We start from the raw sequence: 12,575 nt of genomic DNA on the forward strand, positions 1-12,575 counted from the left end.
GGAAACTCTAACTATGAACACTGAATATCCACAGTAGAAAGGAAAATCATGTTTGGTAACTGCCCTTACTTCCAAAGCCTTTCAACTCTTCAATCAGTGGCTCAAGAGAGCTCTTCTCTTCAAAGACACAGCAACCAACCCAGCATTTCCAACCAAGGAATCTAACAAATGGTTATCATTTTTCACGTTACAATACCAATTAAACCAGCTCACTTTCATCTATGTAAAAACCTACACATTAGGCACAGATAGACGAGAGATCAGATAACAAACATATACACGTGGATACATATTATATGATATCTAGGAATATTCAGAAGGAAAATTATTTAGATGAATTCCAAAGACTATAATTTGAGCAGAGATTTGTGATCTGGACAGCTCCTACAATCAGAGGAGATTCTGAAAGCCCTCACTACCAAGATGACCAACCGCACACCACCTACAGAAAACAACTCTACTGGCCACAGCCGAGTCAAACAGCAGGCAACTGGTGAAAGCCTATCCAGTTAGTCGTTTACAGCTTAAAGCAGTAATTAACTACAAGGCTCAATTACTCTGATACATTGTTTTATTAGGCTGCTCTGTTGAAACTAGTGCCAGAGCCGAACTCAAATCAATTGCTTTTTGCAATTCTGCTTTAAAATCGTGTGTGGTGTGCGTGTGTGTAAAACACGTACGTAAGATGCAAACTTTAATCTAGTATCACAGTACACATAAAGGCAGCATTTCCAAGAGGCTGAGGCAGGAAGATCCAGAGTTCGATGTCGATGTCGGGTGGCCTCCACTTTTGTAGGGCTCTTGGCAAAACAAACAAACTGATGGGAAAAACAAATAAACATTTAATCTCAAAGTAAAATCAAAGCTGTTGAAATACAGTGGCTTTGAAGTCTAAACTCAGCAGCATTCTTCAAAGTCAAACAGCCAAGCCTACAAGACATGCAACAGAAGACCAGGGAGTGGATACTTATACACAATGTTGAGAAGGAGAACTAAGATGAGGAAGGACTGAGGAGGTGAGCCAGAAAGACCCCTCCAGGATAAGAGCTTTTCAGCAGGTGGCGACCATCCGGCAGCCACAGAGCCTCTGCAGATGGCTCCATCTCTCCCAGGTGTTTCATGCTAAAGGTGAGCTAAACATATGAGAACACTGAAGAAAACAAACTACCACAAGTTTTATCTAGATACGCAGTATCACAGTTATTTAGACTGTTTCAAAGAAAAAGTAGTAGCCGAGAAGCCACAAAGCAGTTTGTTTTCCTGAAATAATGTTATTCCCTGAGGGTGCTAATACACAATAAAAATAAAAAATTGGAAGAGGGACGTCAACCAATTGTACTGTAAATACTGCACTGTAAGTTCATCTTATGTGACAATAAAATAACACCTTGACTAGGTACTTCTTGAAGAGAAGAGGTGTTTTGAGCTCCAGCCGTAAAGGCTACAGCAGGAGCTCAGGCAGCCCTAGCTGGTCAGCAGGTGAGGGCTTGTTAACAGGAGACCATAAGAAATGGAGCAAAAGGCAAACAGAGACAGCCAGGCTCACTTGACAACAGTATTCCCTCCTCCTAGCCAACCCACTCCCATTAATCTTCCCATGACCTCATCATCTCTTTTTAAGGCACCACCTCCAATTCCGTTATATAGGGGGCCAAGTTTCCAACCTAGGAATCTCTGTGAGAAAAGGCGGATCTCAACTATAGGTCTTGGTTAATGTTTCAACACCAATGATGTTAAAATATAGATTTTTTTTTTTTTAATTATCTGACCATGGTCAGGTGACTATTCAAATCTGTGAAAACAATCAACAGTCACCTCCAACCTCAGGTTTTACTAATTGGCTCAGGAACTGGAGCAGAGGGTTTCCTCCAGTCTCCTTTGTAAAACTTGAAGCTGTGTTGATTTGCCTTTCAAATAACCTGTTACAACAGCATACACCTTGGAAAATTACCGACAACAGAGGGCCTCTTCTGAGCAACAATACCCACGGATAAGAACTGAAGCAGGCCTCACCAGCCATTAGCCTATTGAGTCATGATATAATTACTTCTATAGTAAGGAACCTACGTTCAAAAGCAACTATTATATCATATTAAAATTGCACCCTGCCACCTCCTAAGTACTCTTATTTTTCCACAATTTAAACCATTTTAAAAGAGAGTGTGTGTGTGTGTGTGTGTGTGTGTGTGTGTGTGTTTTAGAAAAAGCAAAAGCTAATCCTGAGTAGCCAGCAAATATAACAAGCACTGGGAATTACATGGCAAAGACAAGTGGGAGAAGAAGGTAGGGCTCACTTTTTTAAAGGATACGGTCAGTTACTTATTGCAATGCACGTGGTGGTGCACTTTTCCGGGTGTCTTCCCTTACGTTTGGAAGGCAAAGGTCATTGAAAAGATTTTCTTCTGTGAGGGGTGCTTGTGCATGCCTGTCATCTCAGTACTTGGGAGGCAGAAGCAGGAGGTCACCTCCAACTATAAATGAAGCTCCATACCAGCCTGGGCTAAAGGAGTCTCTGACTCAAAATAAGAGAAGAACAAATTTTAGAAGCAGCAAAATGTTTCACTGAGAAATTAGATGCAGACTCTTAAAGAAGTCATTAGTTTAGCCCTCCAGTTCTCGAATGTACAACCTCAAGTACTCTAGGCTTGTCACTAGCAAGCTCTTTGTATTTCTTTATCCCAGAGCGAGCTAAATTTTTATTTTACTTAAAACTCACCCATTTTATTTAAAAGAACATCATGATTCCCAAGCATCTGTAAGTGTATTACGTGTACATGGGTATTTTGAGAGAAATAATCAGTTTCCAAAGGCACCAATGCAATCCTCTGTTATTTTGTGAGAGTCGGTCCATCATTAACTTACACAAATCTGCAGCTCTATTTCCAGGCTTTGTTTTATGCTCATCCTACCAATACACTGAAGGAAAAGACGGAAGGATACACAACAGTATCTAGACAGTAGAAAACCAAAGGGGGGAAAAAGGGTGGACAGCTACAGCAAAAGGGATATTATTTGCAAGGAGAGGATCAAACTTTCGAGAGAAAAAAAAAAAAAGAACGAATTCATACACTGCATGTTTCCTCTACGTAAGCATTACACTAAATATCTGTTAGATTAGTCATGTTGCCTTGAGATTCTTCCATGCTTCCTCTAGACAACTGCCAATGCTCGCATGGCCTCTGATGAATAAACATGCTGTGACTTGCTCCTAAGGAAACGCCTGTCATGTTCCAGGGAAAAATGACTTCTTCACTCTTAAACCAGAAAAAAAGGAAGAAGAAAAAAAAAAAAACAAAACTGAACGACTCTCATTCATTGCTTACAAAGTCTACTGTTCCTTACCATTCCTATTTCTGGAATGTTCATGCTCTGTTTCGGACATTTCTACGTTCTGATTAACAAGGAAAAAAGAGATTGGGGGTGCCTTATGAGAAGGTTCATGGCAGGATGTCTTCAGCTAGGACAGGGTTGTGTAGCTTGACTGTTTGTTTACCACGACAAAGGTGACTCTCAAGTTCTCCTCAGCCCTTGCAGTACTACCTGTTCTCACTACTATTTACCCAAACGTTTAACAGAGTGATTTCTAGACTATTTGGCAGGAAAGCATGCTTCATTTAATATTAACCCACCATGTGACATCCTCCTTCCCCTCCAATCGCTCCTCAGACACGTGACGATAAAAAAAAAATAGTATAGAGCTGTTTGCCAATGCGACTTTGCGCTTGGTTTTGGCATCACCAATTGGTCAGAGGCACACACACACCCCCAGTCAGAGGCAAGCACCCCGCCTGCTCCCGGAACTGTCAAGCTGGGCTGACAGCTGGCACACCTTGCAGCGCCCTCCGTGGGCTTTCAGAAAGCCCCTTCCTTGCAGTCACCTTGACAGTCAGGACTGCTCTGCTTGGGCCTGAGCACCTGGCCAGTGAAACTTTTCCTTCCTTAACCGGAGCGCACTTACAGGTGTAGTCCCCCGGCTCCGGAGCCTCAACAAGGAACCCTTTGTTACCACTTTTGCTCCGGGACTCCTCACCCAACGCCTGGCATTCGCTTGGCCTTTTGCAACCCCGGTCGGAAAGCCTGCCCAAACCACCGAACCCCCCCCATTCCCAGCCCCAACCCCAACTCCGAGGACACCCGGGAGGACGCAGTCTCCCGCCGCGTGTGGCTCGGCCCGGGAGCCAGGCGGCCCTCGGGGAGAGCGCTGCGGGCTGACTAAGCGCGCGAGGTCACGGCGGCCGGCGGGGGTGGCTACCCTGCTTACCCTGCGGTGCCCGCGGGCTGCGGGGCGGGGGTGCGGGGCGCGCTGCGGGGTCCGGGATCCGGAGCGCTGCGGTCCATCGCGCTGCTGCTCGCTGCGCGGGCTCGGGCTTGGAGGCGGCGCGTCACTGCTGGGGTGGGAGAGGCCGGCGGGTCAGGGCGGGAGCGAGCCGGCCGAGAGCCCGCCTCGACCCACGGCAGCCGGGGGCGGACCCGCCTCCCCGGGGCGCTTCCACCTGCGGGCCGGTCCCCGCCCGGGGGCGCCGCGACGCCGGCCCCAGGTCCCCGCCCCGGCTGCACCCCGCAGCCAGTTGGCGGCGAAGGGGCGGCGCGCGGCGCGGCGGCCCCGACTGCGAAGGAGGAGGAGCAGGCTGGGCGCGGGACTGTCGCCACGCCCGCCTTCAGTCCTTGGGCTCCGGCGGCCCGCTGCGTACAAACAGAACCTCGAGCAAAGTTTCCCCGAGGAGCTGCGGGCCACAGCGCCCCCGCTTTCCCAAGCCGCTCCCCGCTCCAGGGAACCCGGCCGGTCCCGTCCGCGCACAGCCGGCCCGAAGCACCGCTCCTCCCCGGGACCGCTGGCTCGGACGCCCCGAGCGAGCACGCGGCGGAAGGTGGCAGTGCCCCCCACCCCCGCGCGCGCAAACCCCCAGCCGCCGCACCCGTGCTCCGACTCACCCTGCCCCATGGCCCTGCCCGGAGCCCCGAGCTCGCCGCCGCCTCGGCTGCTCGTCCTGCAGAAGTGAGGGTGACTAGGTCGGCATCGGAGCGAACAGGGCAGCCAGCCGGAGAGGGGATGGGCAGGGCGGGCGGGCGGGGACGCAGAGCGAAGAGAAATTTCCTCCCCTTTACCCCTAACCACCCCCCCTGCCGCCGCCGCCGCCGCGAGAAACGCGGCTTTAAGGTACCGCCGACTAGTCTGGAGGAAAGTCCTCGACGGTGCGTTCTAGTCCCCATCGCCAGCGCGTCGCTTTGGGAAGCCCCGCGAACCCCTGAAGGACAGTGCGGGGGACAAGGCACAAGGAGGGTACCTGGCCCGCAAAACCGGAGGGAGGACCCGGGCCGTTGCAGAAGTGCAGAGCGCTGTAGGGACCGAATCCTACAGATTGACTACCTGCAGGCTGACCTTCCCCGTGCAGGACTTTTTTTTTTTTTTTTTTTTTTTTTTTTTTTTTAACCTTACTGACCCCTGCGGTTGTTAGCCAGTAAATGGCACCTCTGACTTGATCTTTCTAATCGGTGGCGGGTTTAAGCTTGTCCTCTGTCTTCCCAGGCATGCTTCTCTTGATGTAAACACCCAACAGCTGTGATTTGAGGACTGGACGTTCTCGTGATGACAGTCTGTAAGCTAAGAAAGAACTGAACGTAGATTTAGTGGCCTCTTGGAAGTTTCACGGGAATAAAGGAATCTCAGACAATGCTTGCTTGTTTGTAGTTTCGGTTCCTGCAAGCCTGCTCCTCAGAGGAGCCTTCCCACCTGACAAACAGGTACATTTGCATATCCTGTCTTCATTCTTAGAAGCCTGCCAGTTATTTAAAGTAAGTCATATTGATGAGTCCAAACGCTTACGTCAGAAAATAATGTTAAATTTAAAAAAAAAAAAAAAAACTGGATACTTCAAGCGACAAGAGCATGCTGTAGGAAAACAGAAAGGATTCAAATTAATAGTACACATGAAATGGTGCTTATAGCCCGTGCTTAATTAAAGGTTCTTCCCTTCCTCATCCATTGCAACTACCACCAACGAATTCTGGAATTCAAAGTACTACCAAGGACTCCCCAGTATTTAGCATTTTGTCTGTTATGGGCAGTCTTTAGTCTCCTTCGCTGTGCGGAAAATATAGTCTCAGTACATTCCTGAATATGAAATAGAGGCAGGGATCGTGGCGGTTTTTGCAGATGACTGTATTAGAACCATATCATTAAAAGTTGCTTTTATTTTGACTAATACTGAGGCACTTGGTTGAACTGGATCTGGATTTTAGACTTTAAACAGTAACACAGGTTCGACAGGTTCGTGAATCCTTTCTGATGCCTGACTCAAAATGAATCGATTTACAGCTGTTGCACAGACATCGTGAGCAACACTGAAACTCCTTAAAAGCTTATAACTTTGAATCCCATGATCAATCACTTAATTAGCTTCAGCCTTAAGTAATATTATTGAATCCCAGTTAGGCAGATCTTACACATAAGATTTTCACAACATTTCGTAACTGCTGAGAGCAATTTTCATGACCCCAGTTTTCCTGTCATCCTTTGTTGTTGGGTGTAGGGTAAGGTCATACTTTCCATGCACTGAAACTGAGCCTAGCCAAATAAATGGCTTCCTTGCACAAGTGAAATGTTGCCTTGTGGGATCGCATCAAGGAGCATGCTGAGTCTCCACATCGTGCAGAGATAAGACGGAGGTGATATAAACTTGAAGGATCCTAAAATGTTAATGCTATTACTCTGAGCACAGCTTCTTGGAGAGGCCCAAGACTGGGAACAGAATCCCCCAAAGCACTAATCTATGTTGGCTTATGTTCAGCAGCGTTCGGAAACAAGACTATACTTGGTGTTCTTATTTATTACTATCCATGATGTAATCTTGTAATTGTATAACTTACCAGCATAATAACAGTCATAGTTGCTAGAAACCTTTTCACATAATGCTGGAAAATGGCCCCTTCCCAATCCCTCTGAAAAGCTGTTCAAGTCTGTCCAAATGTTGCACAGTTTCCCTGATTGGCAATTTCACCTCCTGTTCCATACAATCATTTTTAATGCATGCACTCAGGTATCGATTGACACTTCAGAAAGGCTTTGCAGACTGCTCAGTTAGAAAGTGTCCACTCTTTCTTAGCCCCAGGAGATTGGTAGGTAGACCAAGGCTGGCATACCCATTTCAGTTAGCTTTTCATTGCTGTGACCAAAATACCTGAGGAAAACAGGGGGCAAAGTTTATTTCAGCTCACATTCTTAGGGATTTAGAGGTATCCATTCATCGTGTCAGGGAAGGTGTAATGAGAAACAGCAGTTCCTGCCACGGTGGCCCAGAAAAGGAGAAAAGGCATGTGCCAGCACGTTGCTGGCTTTCTCCTCTCTTAAACTTTTATTTCATCTGCACTCTTAAGCCAAGAGAGAAGGTGCTGCTCACATTTGGGGTGGTTCCTTTCTAGAACTGTCCTTGTCGACAGGTCCACAGGTATGCTTTACTAATGTAAGTGACCTCAGTTCAGGAAAGTTGACACTGATGATTAACTGTCACACAGGCATAGAGGAGTTGGAGAGCCTTTGTGCTCAGCGTTGTCTTCTGGAGGTATAGCTCAGACCACAGAAGGCAGTCTGTGAAGATTTGTAGAATGGGAAAAAGAAAGACACCTTAACGATTTCACTTAAGACAGTTGTTGTGAGACAAAACTTTTCCTGGGGAGATGCAATACGCATCCACTCACCCCATTACAGAGCCCACACAGAACCAAGTGCAGATGACACCAAAGTCCAACTTGGTTGTACTGGCTAGTTTTGTAAGTCAACTTGACACAAGCTAGAGTCTTCAGAGGAAGGAGCCTCAGTTGAGGAAATGTCTCCATGAGATCCAGCTGTAAGACATTTTCTTATTTCGTGATCAATGGAGGAGGGCCCAGCCCTTGGTGGGTGGTGCCATCCCTGAGCTGGTGGTCCTGGGTTCTATAAAAAGGTGGGCTGAGCAAGCCAAGAGAAGCAAGCTAACACGCAGCACTCCTTCATGGCCTCTGCATCAGCTCCTGCCTCCAGGATCCTGCCCTGTTTTGAGTTCCTGTCCTGACTTCCTTCAGAAACGAGCAGCAATGCTGAAGTGTAAGCCAAAAAAAACCCTTCCCTCCCTAACCTGCATTTTGGTCATGGGGTTTCATCACAGTAATAGAAACCCTTACTAAGACAAATTGGTACCGGTGTAGTGGGATTTTGTTGTGACAGACATAACCATGTTTTGGGGAGGATTTTGGAAGGACTTTGGCACTTTGGGCTAGAAAAGCCATAGAGTGTGGAGAGCTCAGGGGGAGGCTCTGTGGGAACTTGGGAGATAAAAATGTTAAGAACAGTGCAGAAGATGGAGGCCTGGCTTGAAAACTTTCAGAGGGGACTTTAAAGACTCAGTCAGGGCCATTTGGTTTTTTTTTTTTTTTTGAATGAAGAGTCTGTGGTTCTGGTTAACTGGGGCTGAAGAGTCAGCTGTGATTAACAAGATACCACGACTCCTACAGTGAAACCTTTATGTTCCTGGGACAATTGATGCTGGTCAGCTGGAGCAAAGGAATTAGCTATGATTAAGAAGAGACCAACATCACTGGTGAAATCTGGGAAGTATTTCCTGAGAGCACAGAGAAGCTGTGTTCCAGAGTTGGCCAAGGTTGTACCTCATGCTGGCAGCCAGACATGGTAATGTATAAGTATCACCCAGATAGTACTGGTTTTTAAAGCATAAAGGGGTCATGGAGAGCAGCTGAGGCTTGGCACTGTGAGAGGCCAAGAGAGGCCATTGGTAAAGGTACAACCTCAATGGCAGTTGAAGGCCCAGGACTGAAGGGGTCACGCAAAGAAGTTCAAGCTTCACACTGTGAAAAGAGCCTGTGAGAGGCTATTGGGGAAAGTGCAACCCAGTGACAGCAAGGGACACCTGCATTTTGGAGATGCCAGTGCCATGGGATGACCACCAAGAACAGCAGCAGCTAGTAGAATGGAGCCAGCCGGAGCCTAGAAGTCAAACTGCATGTGCTGCAGAGGGCAGAGCTGGAAAAGTGACCCAAGCCCTCTGGAGAAGTCTAGAAGATCATGAGTGAATCCCAGGTAATTGGACATTGAGTTTGCTTTTGCTTGGTTAAGATTGTGAGGATGCCCTGGTTCCTCCCTCTTGAAAAAAATATTTAATTTTGATTTTTAAAGGATCCTACAGCTGAAAGACTTGAACTTAAAAAAAAAAAAAAAAAAAAAAAAGATTGGCTATTTTAAAAGAGACTGGCCTCAAACTCGCAGAGATCTGCCTGGCTGTGCCTCCTGAGTACTGAGATTAAAGGCATGTGCCACCACTGCCCAGCAAAAGACTGAAATTTTAATGTGTTTGAATTGGTAAAGACTGTGGGACTTTTAGAATTATTTGATTTTAATGTGAGATCTTGAGGATGAATAAGAAAGGAAAGGATGTGGTTAACAGTGATATGTTTGTGTATCGAGTTGACAAGGGTCAGGTTGCACTGGCTGGTTTTGTGTGTCAACTGGACACAAGCTAGAGTTATCAAACCGAGTCTCAGTTAAGGAAATGCTGGATCCATGAGATCCAGCTGTAAAGCATTTTCTCATTTAGTTATCACTGGGGGAGGGCCCCTCCTTTGGTGGGTGGTACCATCTCTGGGTTGTTGGTCCTGGATTCTCTAAGAAGGTGGGCTGAGCAAACCAGGAGAAGCAAGCCAGTAAGCAGTTCCTCTCCATGGCTTCTGCATCAGCTTCTGCCTCCAGGATCCTAACCTGTTTGAGTTCCTGTCCTGACTTCCTTCAGTGATGAACAGCAATGCTGAAGTGTAAGCCAGATAAACCTTTTCTTCCGCAGCTTGCATTTTTGGTCATGGAGTTTCATAGCAGCTATAGAAACCATAACTAAGATATTGGTGAACCAATGAGTACTACTGGGATTATTCACGGGAGCAGAAATGGCTCAAAGACAGCCACATCACCAAAGCCCACCCCAGCATGGGTGACAGATCACAAAGCTAGGGACCTGAACCACACCACGCAGCCTACAGGCAGCTCAACAAATTGGAGAGTGCCCTTTCCAGGTGCCTCAGTTGGTCTAAACCTCTTCCAGGCAACTAGGCCGGTTTCTGCTTATACTAGGCAGCTGGTCTGCTCTCAGAATCTTTTCTGCAGCTTTTCTTTTCTGGGAGTCTTCTCTAAAGCTTAGCTTGTCTGAGTCTTTTTTGTTTTGTGTTTTGTTTTTTCAAGACAGGGTTTATCAGTGTTGATTTGGAGCCTGTCCTTAAACTCACTCTGTAGACCAGGCTGCCCTCAAACTCACAGACATCCACCTGCCTCTGCCTCCCGAGTGCTGGCATTAAAGGCATGCACCACTACAGCCTGACTTGTCTCAGTCTTTTTGGTCTGAAAGGGATTCTGCTTTTATTGCTTACTCTGCCAGGGAGGGGACTTGTAAATCTGGTCAGTTTCAGGGACTTCCTTAAGCAATCCTGAGTTGTTTACTTTCCTGTTTAAGGAGCTTTCCTGCAGGACATAATGTTTCAGTCTGGAGACTGATAAACAACATTCTGAGGAAACTGTTGAATAGCATTCTGAGGAAACTGTTAAACAGAATTATTAAAGGAGGGAGTCTGGTGCTTGCTTCAGCAGCACATGTACTAAAGGAAGGTGTCTAAGAAGGACTGTTTAGATCAACGGCACAGCTGATGACTGAAAACAAGGGATGGACAGTGAGTCGGCCCTCATAAAGAGGGAACACTGGTTTTCTTAGGAGGTGGAGTCAGGAGAATCGGGAATTAAAGCTCTGCCTTAGCTACATACTGAGTTTAAAGCCAATCTGAGCTACACAAGACTGTCTCAAAATAAATGTCATCTTTTTTTCTAGGACTATCTTTAAGTGATAACTTAATGTATTAGTTGGGTTTCTCTAGAGGAACAGAACTTATAGAATATATATACACACATACATACATACATACATACACACACACAAACACATATGAAAGGAACCACACACACACACACACACAAACACAAACACATATGAAAGGAATTTATTAGAATGTCTAACAGGTTGTGGTCCAGCTGGTCAAACAATGGCTGTTTTTAAATGGAAGGTCCAAGAATCCAGTAGTTCTTATAACTCAAATTAACCTGCTTCTATTAATCTACTTCCTACCTTCTATTAATCTACTTCCTACCACATGGTTCAATTACCTCTATTCTGTACTGTGCATCCGACCTCTTCAGTGTCTCTCTGGTGAAAGATAACCAGCGCTGGTGTTGGCGCTGCAGGTTGCACGTGGAGAGGTCATAGTCACGACAGAACGCAGTATCAGTATTCAGAGCTTTATTAGGGAAAGGGGCCGGGGGAACCGGGCCTGGTGGAGTGGGGAAGAAGGGAGCAGAACAGGGAGCAGAGAGCATGGGGAGAGCATGGGGTCTGCATCCAGCATTTTGAAGGAGCATACATAGTCCCCAGCAGCCCCTGATGATGTACATGCGCAACTCAGGATCTTGTGTCTTACAAGAGTGAGAGCAAGATCCTAACACCTGGCATCTCCTGCATGCCTAGATTTTTTTTCTCTTTTCTCTCCCCAGAAATCCTGCCTGTCCTCTCCTGTCTAGCTATGGGCCATTAAGCTTTTTATTGCATCAATCACAGCAATACATCTTCACACAGTATACAAATATTCCACAACAGACCATTTTTGGAAAAATAGAATTGGGGCTTTTCTAAATGTTTTGTAAACTTCTTAGAATAGGTGTGGTGGTTTGAAATAATAATGGCCCTGCTGGTTTGGGCCTTGCTTTGGTCCAGTATTTCTTCACTATGCTTCTTTTCCTCCCATTTGGAATGGACATGTGTATCTTGTGCCATTCTATGTTAGAAGTGTGTGATCTGATTGTTTTGATTTTACAGGGGGTTACATTAGGGGAGTAACTTGAGTCTCAGAAAAGACTTTGAATTTTGGACTTTTAAACAGTGTGGAGACTGATAGGCTATGGGAACTATGGGGACATTTGAAGTTGAACTAAATGCATTTTTGCATTATTAAATGGCAGTATGCCTATGGGAGCCAGGGAATGGAATGTGGTGGTTTGATTGAAAATGGCCTCCATAAACTCATATCTTTGAATGCTTAGTCTCTAGGGAGTGGCATTATTTGAAAGGATTAGGAGATATGGCCTTGTTGGAAAAAGTAAGTCACTGGGGGTGGGCCTTGGGGTGTAGTGGTATTTGCTCTGCCCATGAACTTGGGCTGTAAGGCCCAAAGGGAGAAGAAGAGGAGTCACATGGTCCCTTCTTCCTTTTATTTGTTTTTTATCCTGGCATGATGGAACTTTGGATGACCTGGGAATTGAACCCAGATACTCTGGAACATCAGTCAGTGCTCTTAACCACTGGGCCACCCCTCTCCTCTCATTTAAGAGGTCACATACAATGGCAAGAAGCACTGCCTCCTTCAGGCCGTATAGCCCAAGGTCATGGGCAGAGCAAATACCACTACACTGGGGTTTCAAAGGGCCTTGGGGGTTCAAAAAAAGGTTTCAGTGCAAGTCCAGGGTCTTTCTTTCTGCCTAGGAATCAAGTTGAGGCTCT

The 12,575-nt window shown here is 46.4% G+C and overlaps 1 protein-coding gene across 3 annotated transcripts in view; it reads right to left on the reverse strand.

The window, feature by feature from the left end:
• Positions 1–5,029, reverse strand: part of Cobll1 (cordon-bleu WH2 repeat protein like 1) — a 154,315-nt gene extending 149,286 nt beyond the window's left edge. For 2 of the 3 annotated variants that reach the window (XM_036186458.1, XM_036186457.1), the window contains exons 1-2: positions 4,933–5,029; positions 4,262–4,388 (exon numbers count right to left, since the gene is read on the reverse strand). In XM_036186458.1, the coding sequence (XP_036042351.1) occupies positions 4,262–4,388; positions 4,933–4,942 (137 nt within the window). In that variant the 5' untranslated portion in view covers positions 4,943–5,029. Of the gene's footprint in view, positions 1–4,261; positions 4,585–4,932 lie in introns of those variants that run through there. The other variant, XM_036186460.1, reaches the window with a different exon arrangement.
• Between the last annotated feature and the right edge of the window lie 7,546 nt (positions 5,030–12,575).

The sequence above is a fragment of the Onychomys torridus genome, chromosome 4 (assembly GCF_903995425.1).
Source record: "Onychomys torridus chromosome 4, mOncTor1.1, whole genome shotgun sequence".
In the NCBI taxonomy this organism is placed as follows: domain Eukaryota; kingdom Metazoa; phylum Chordata; class Mammalia; order Rodentia; family Cricetidae; genus Onychomys; species Onychomys torridus.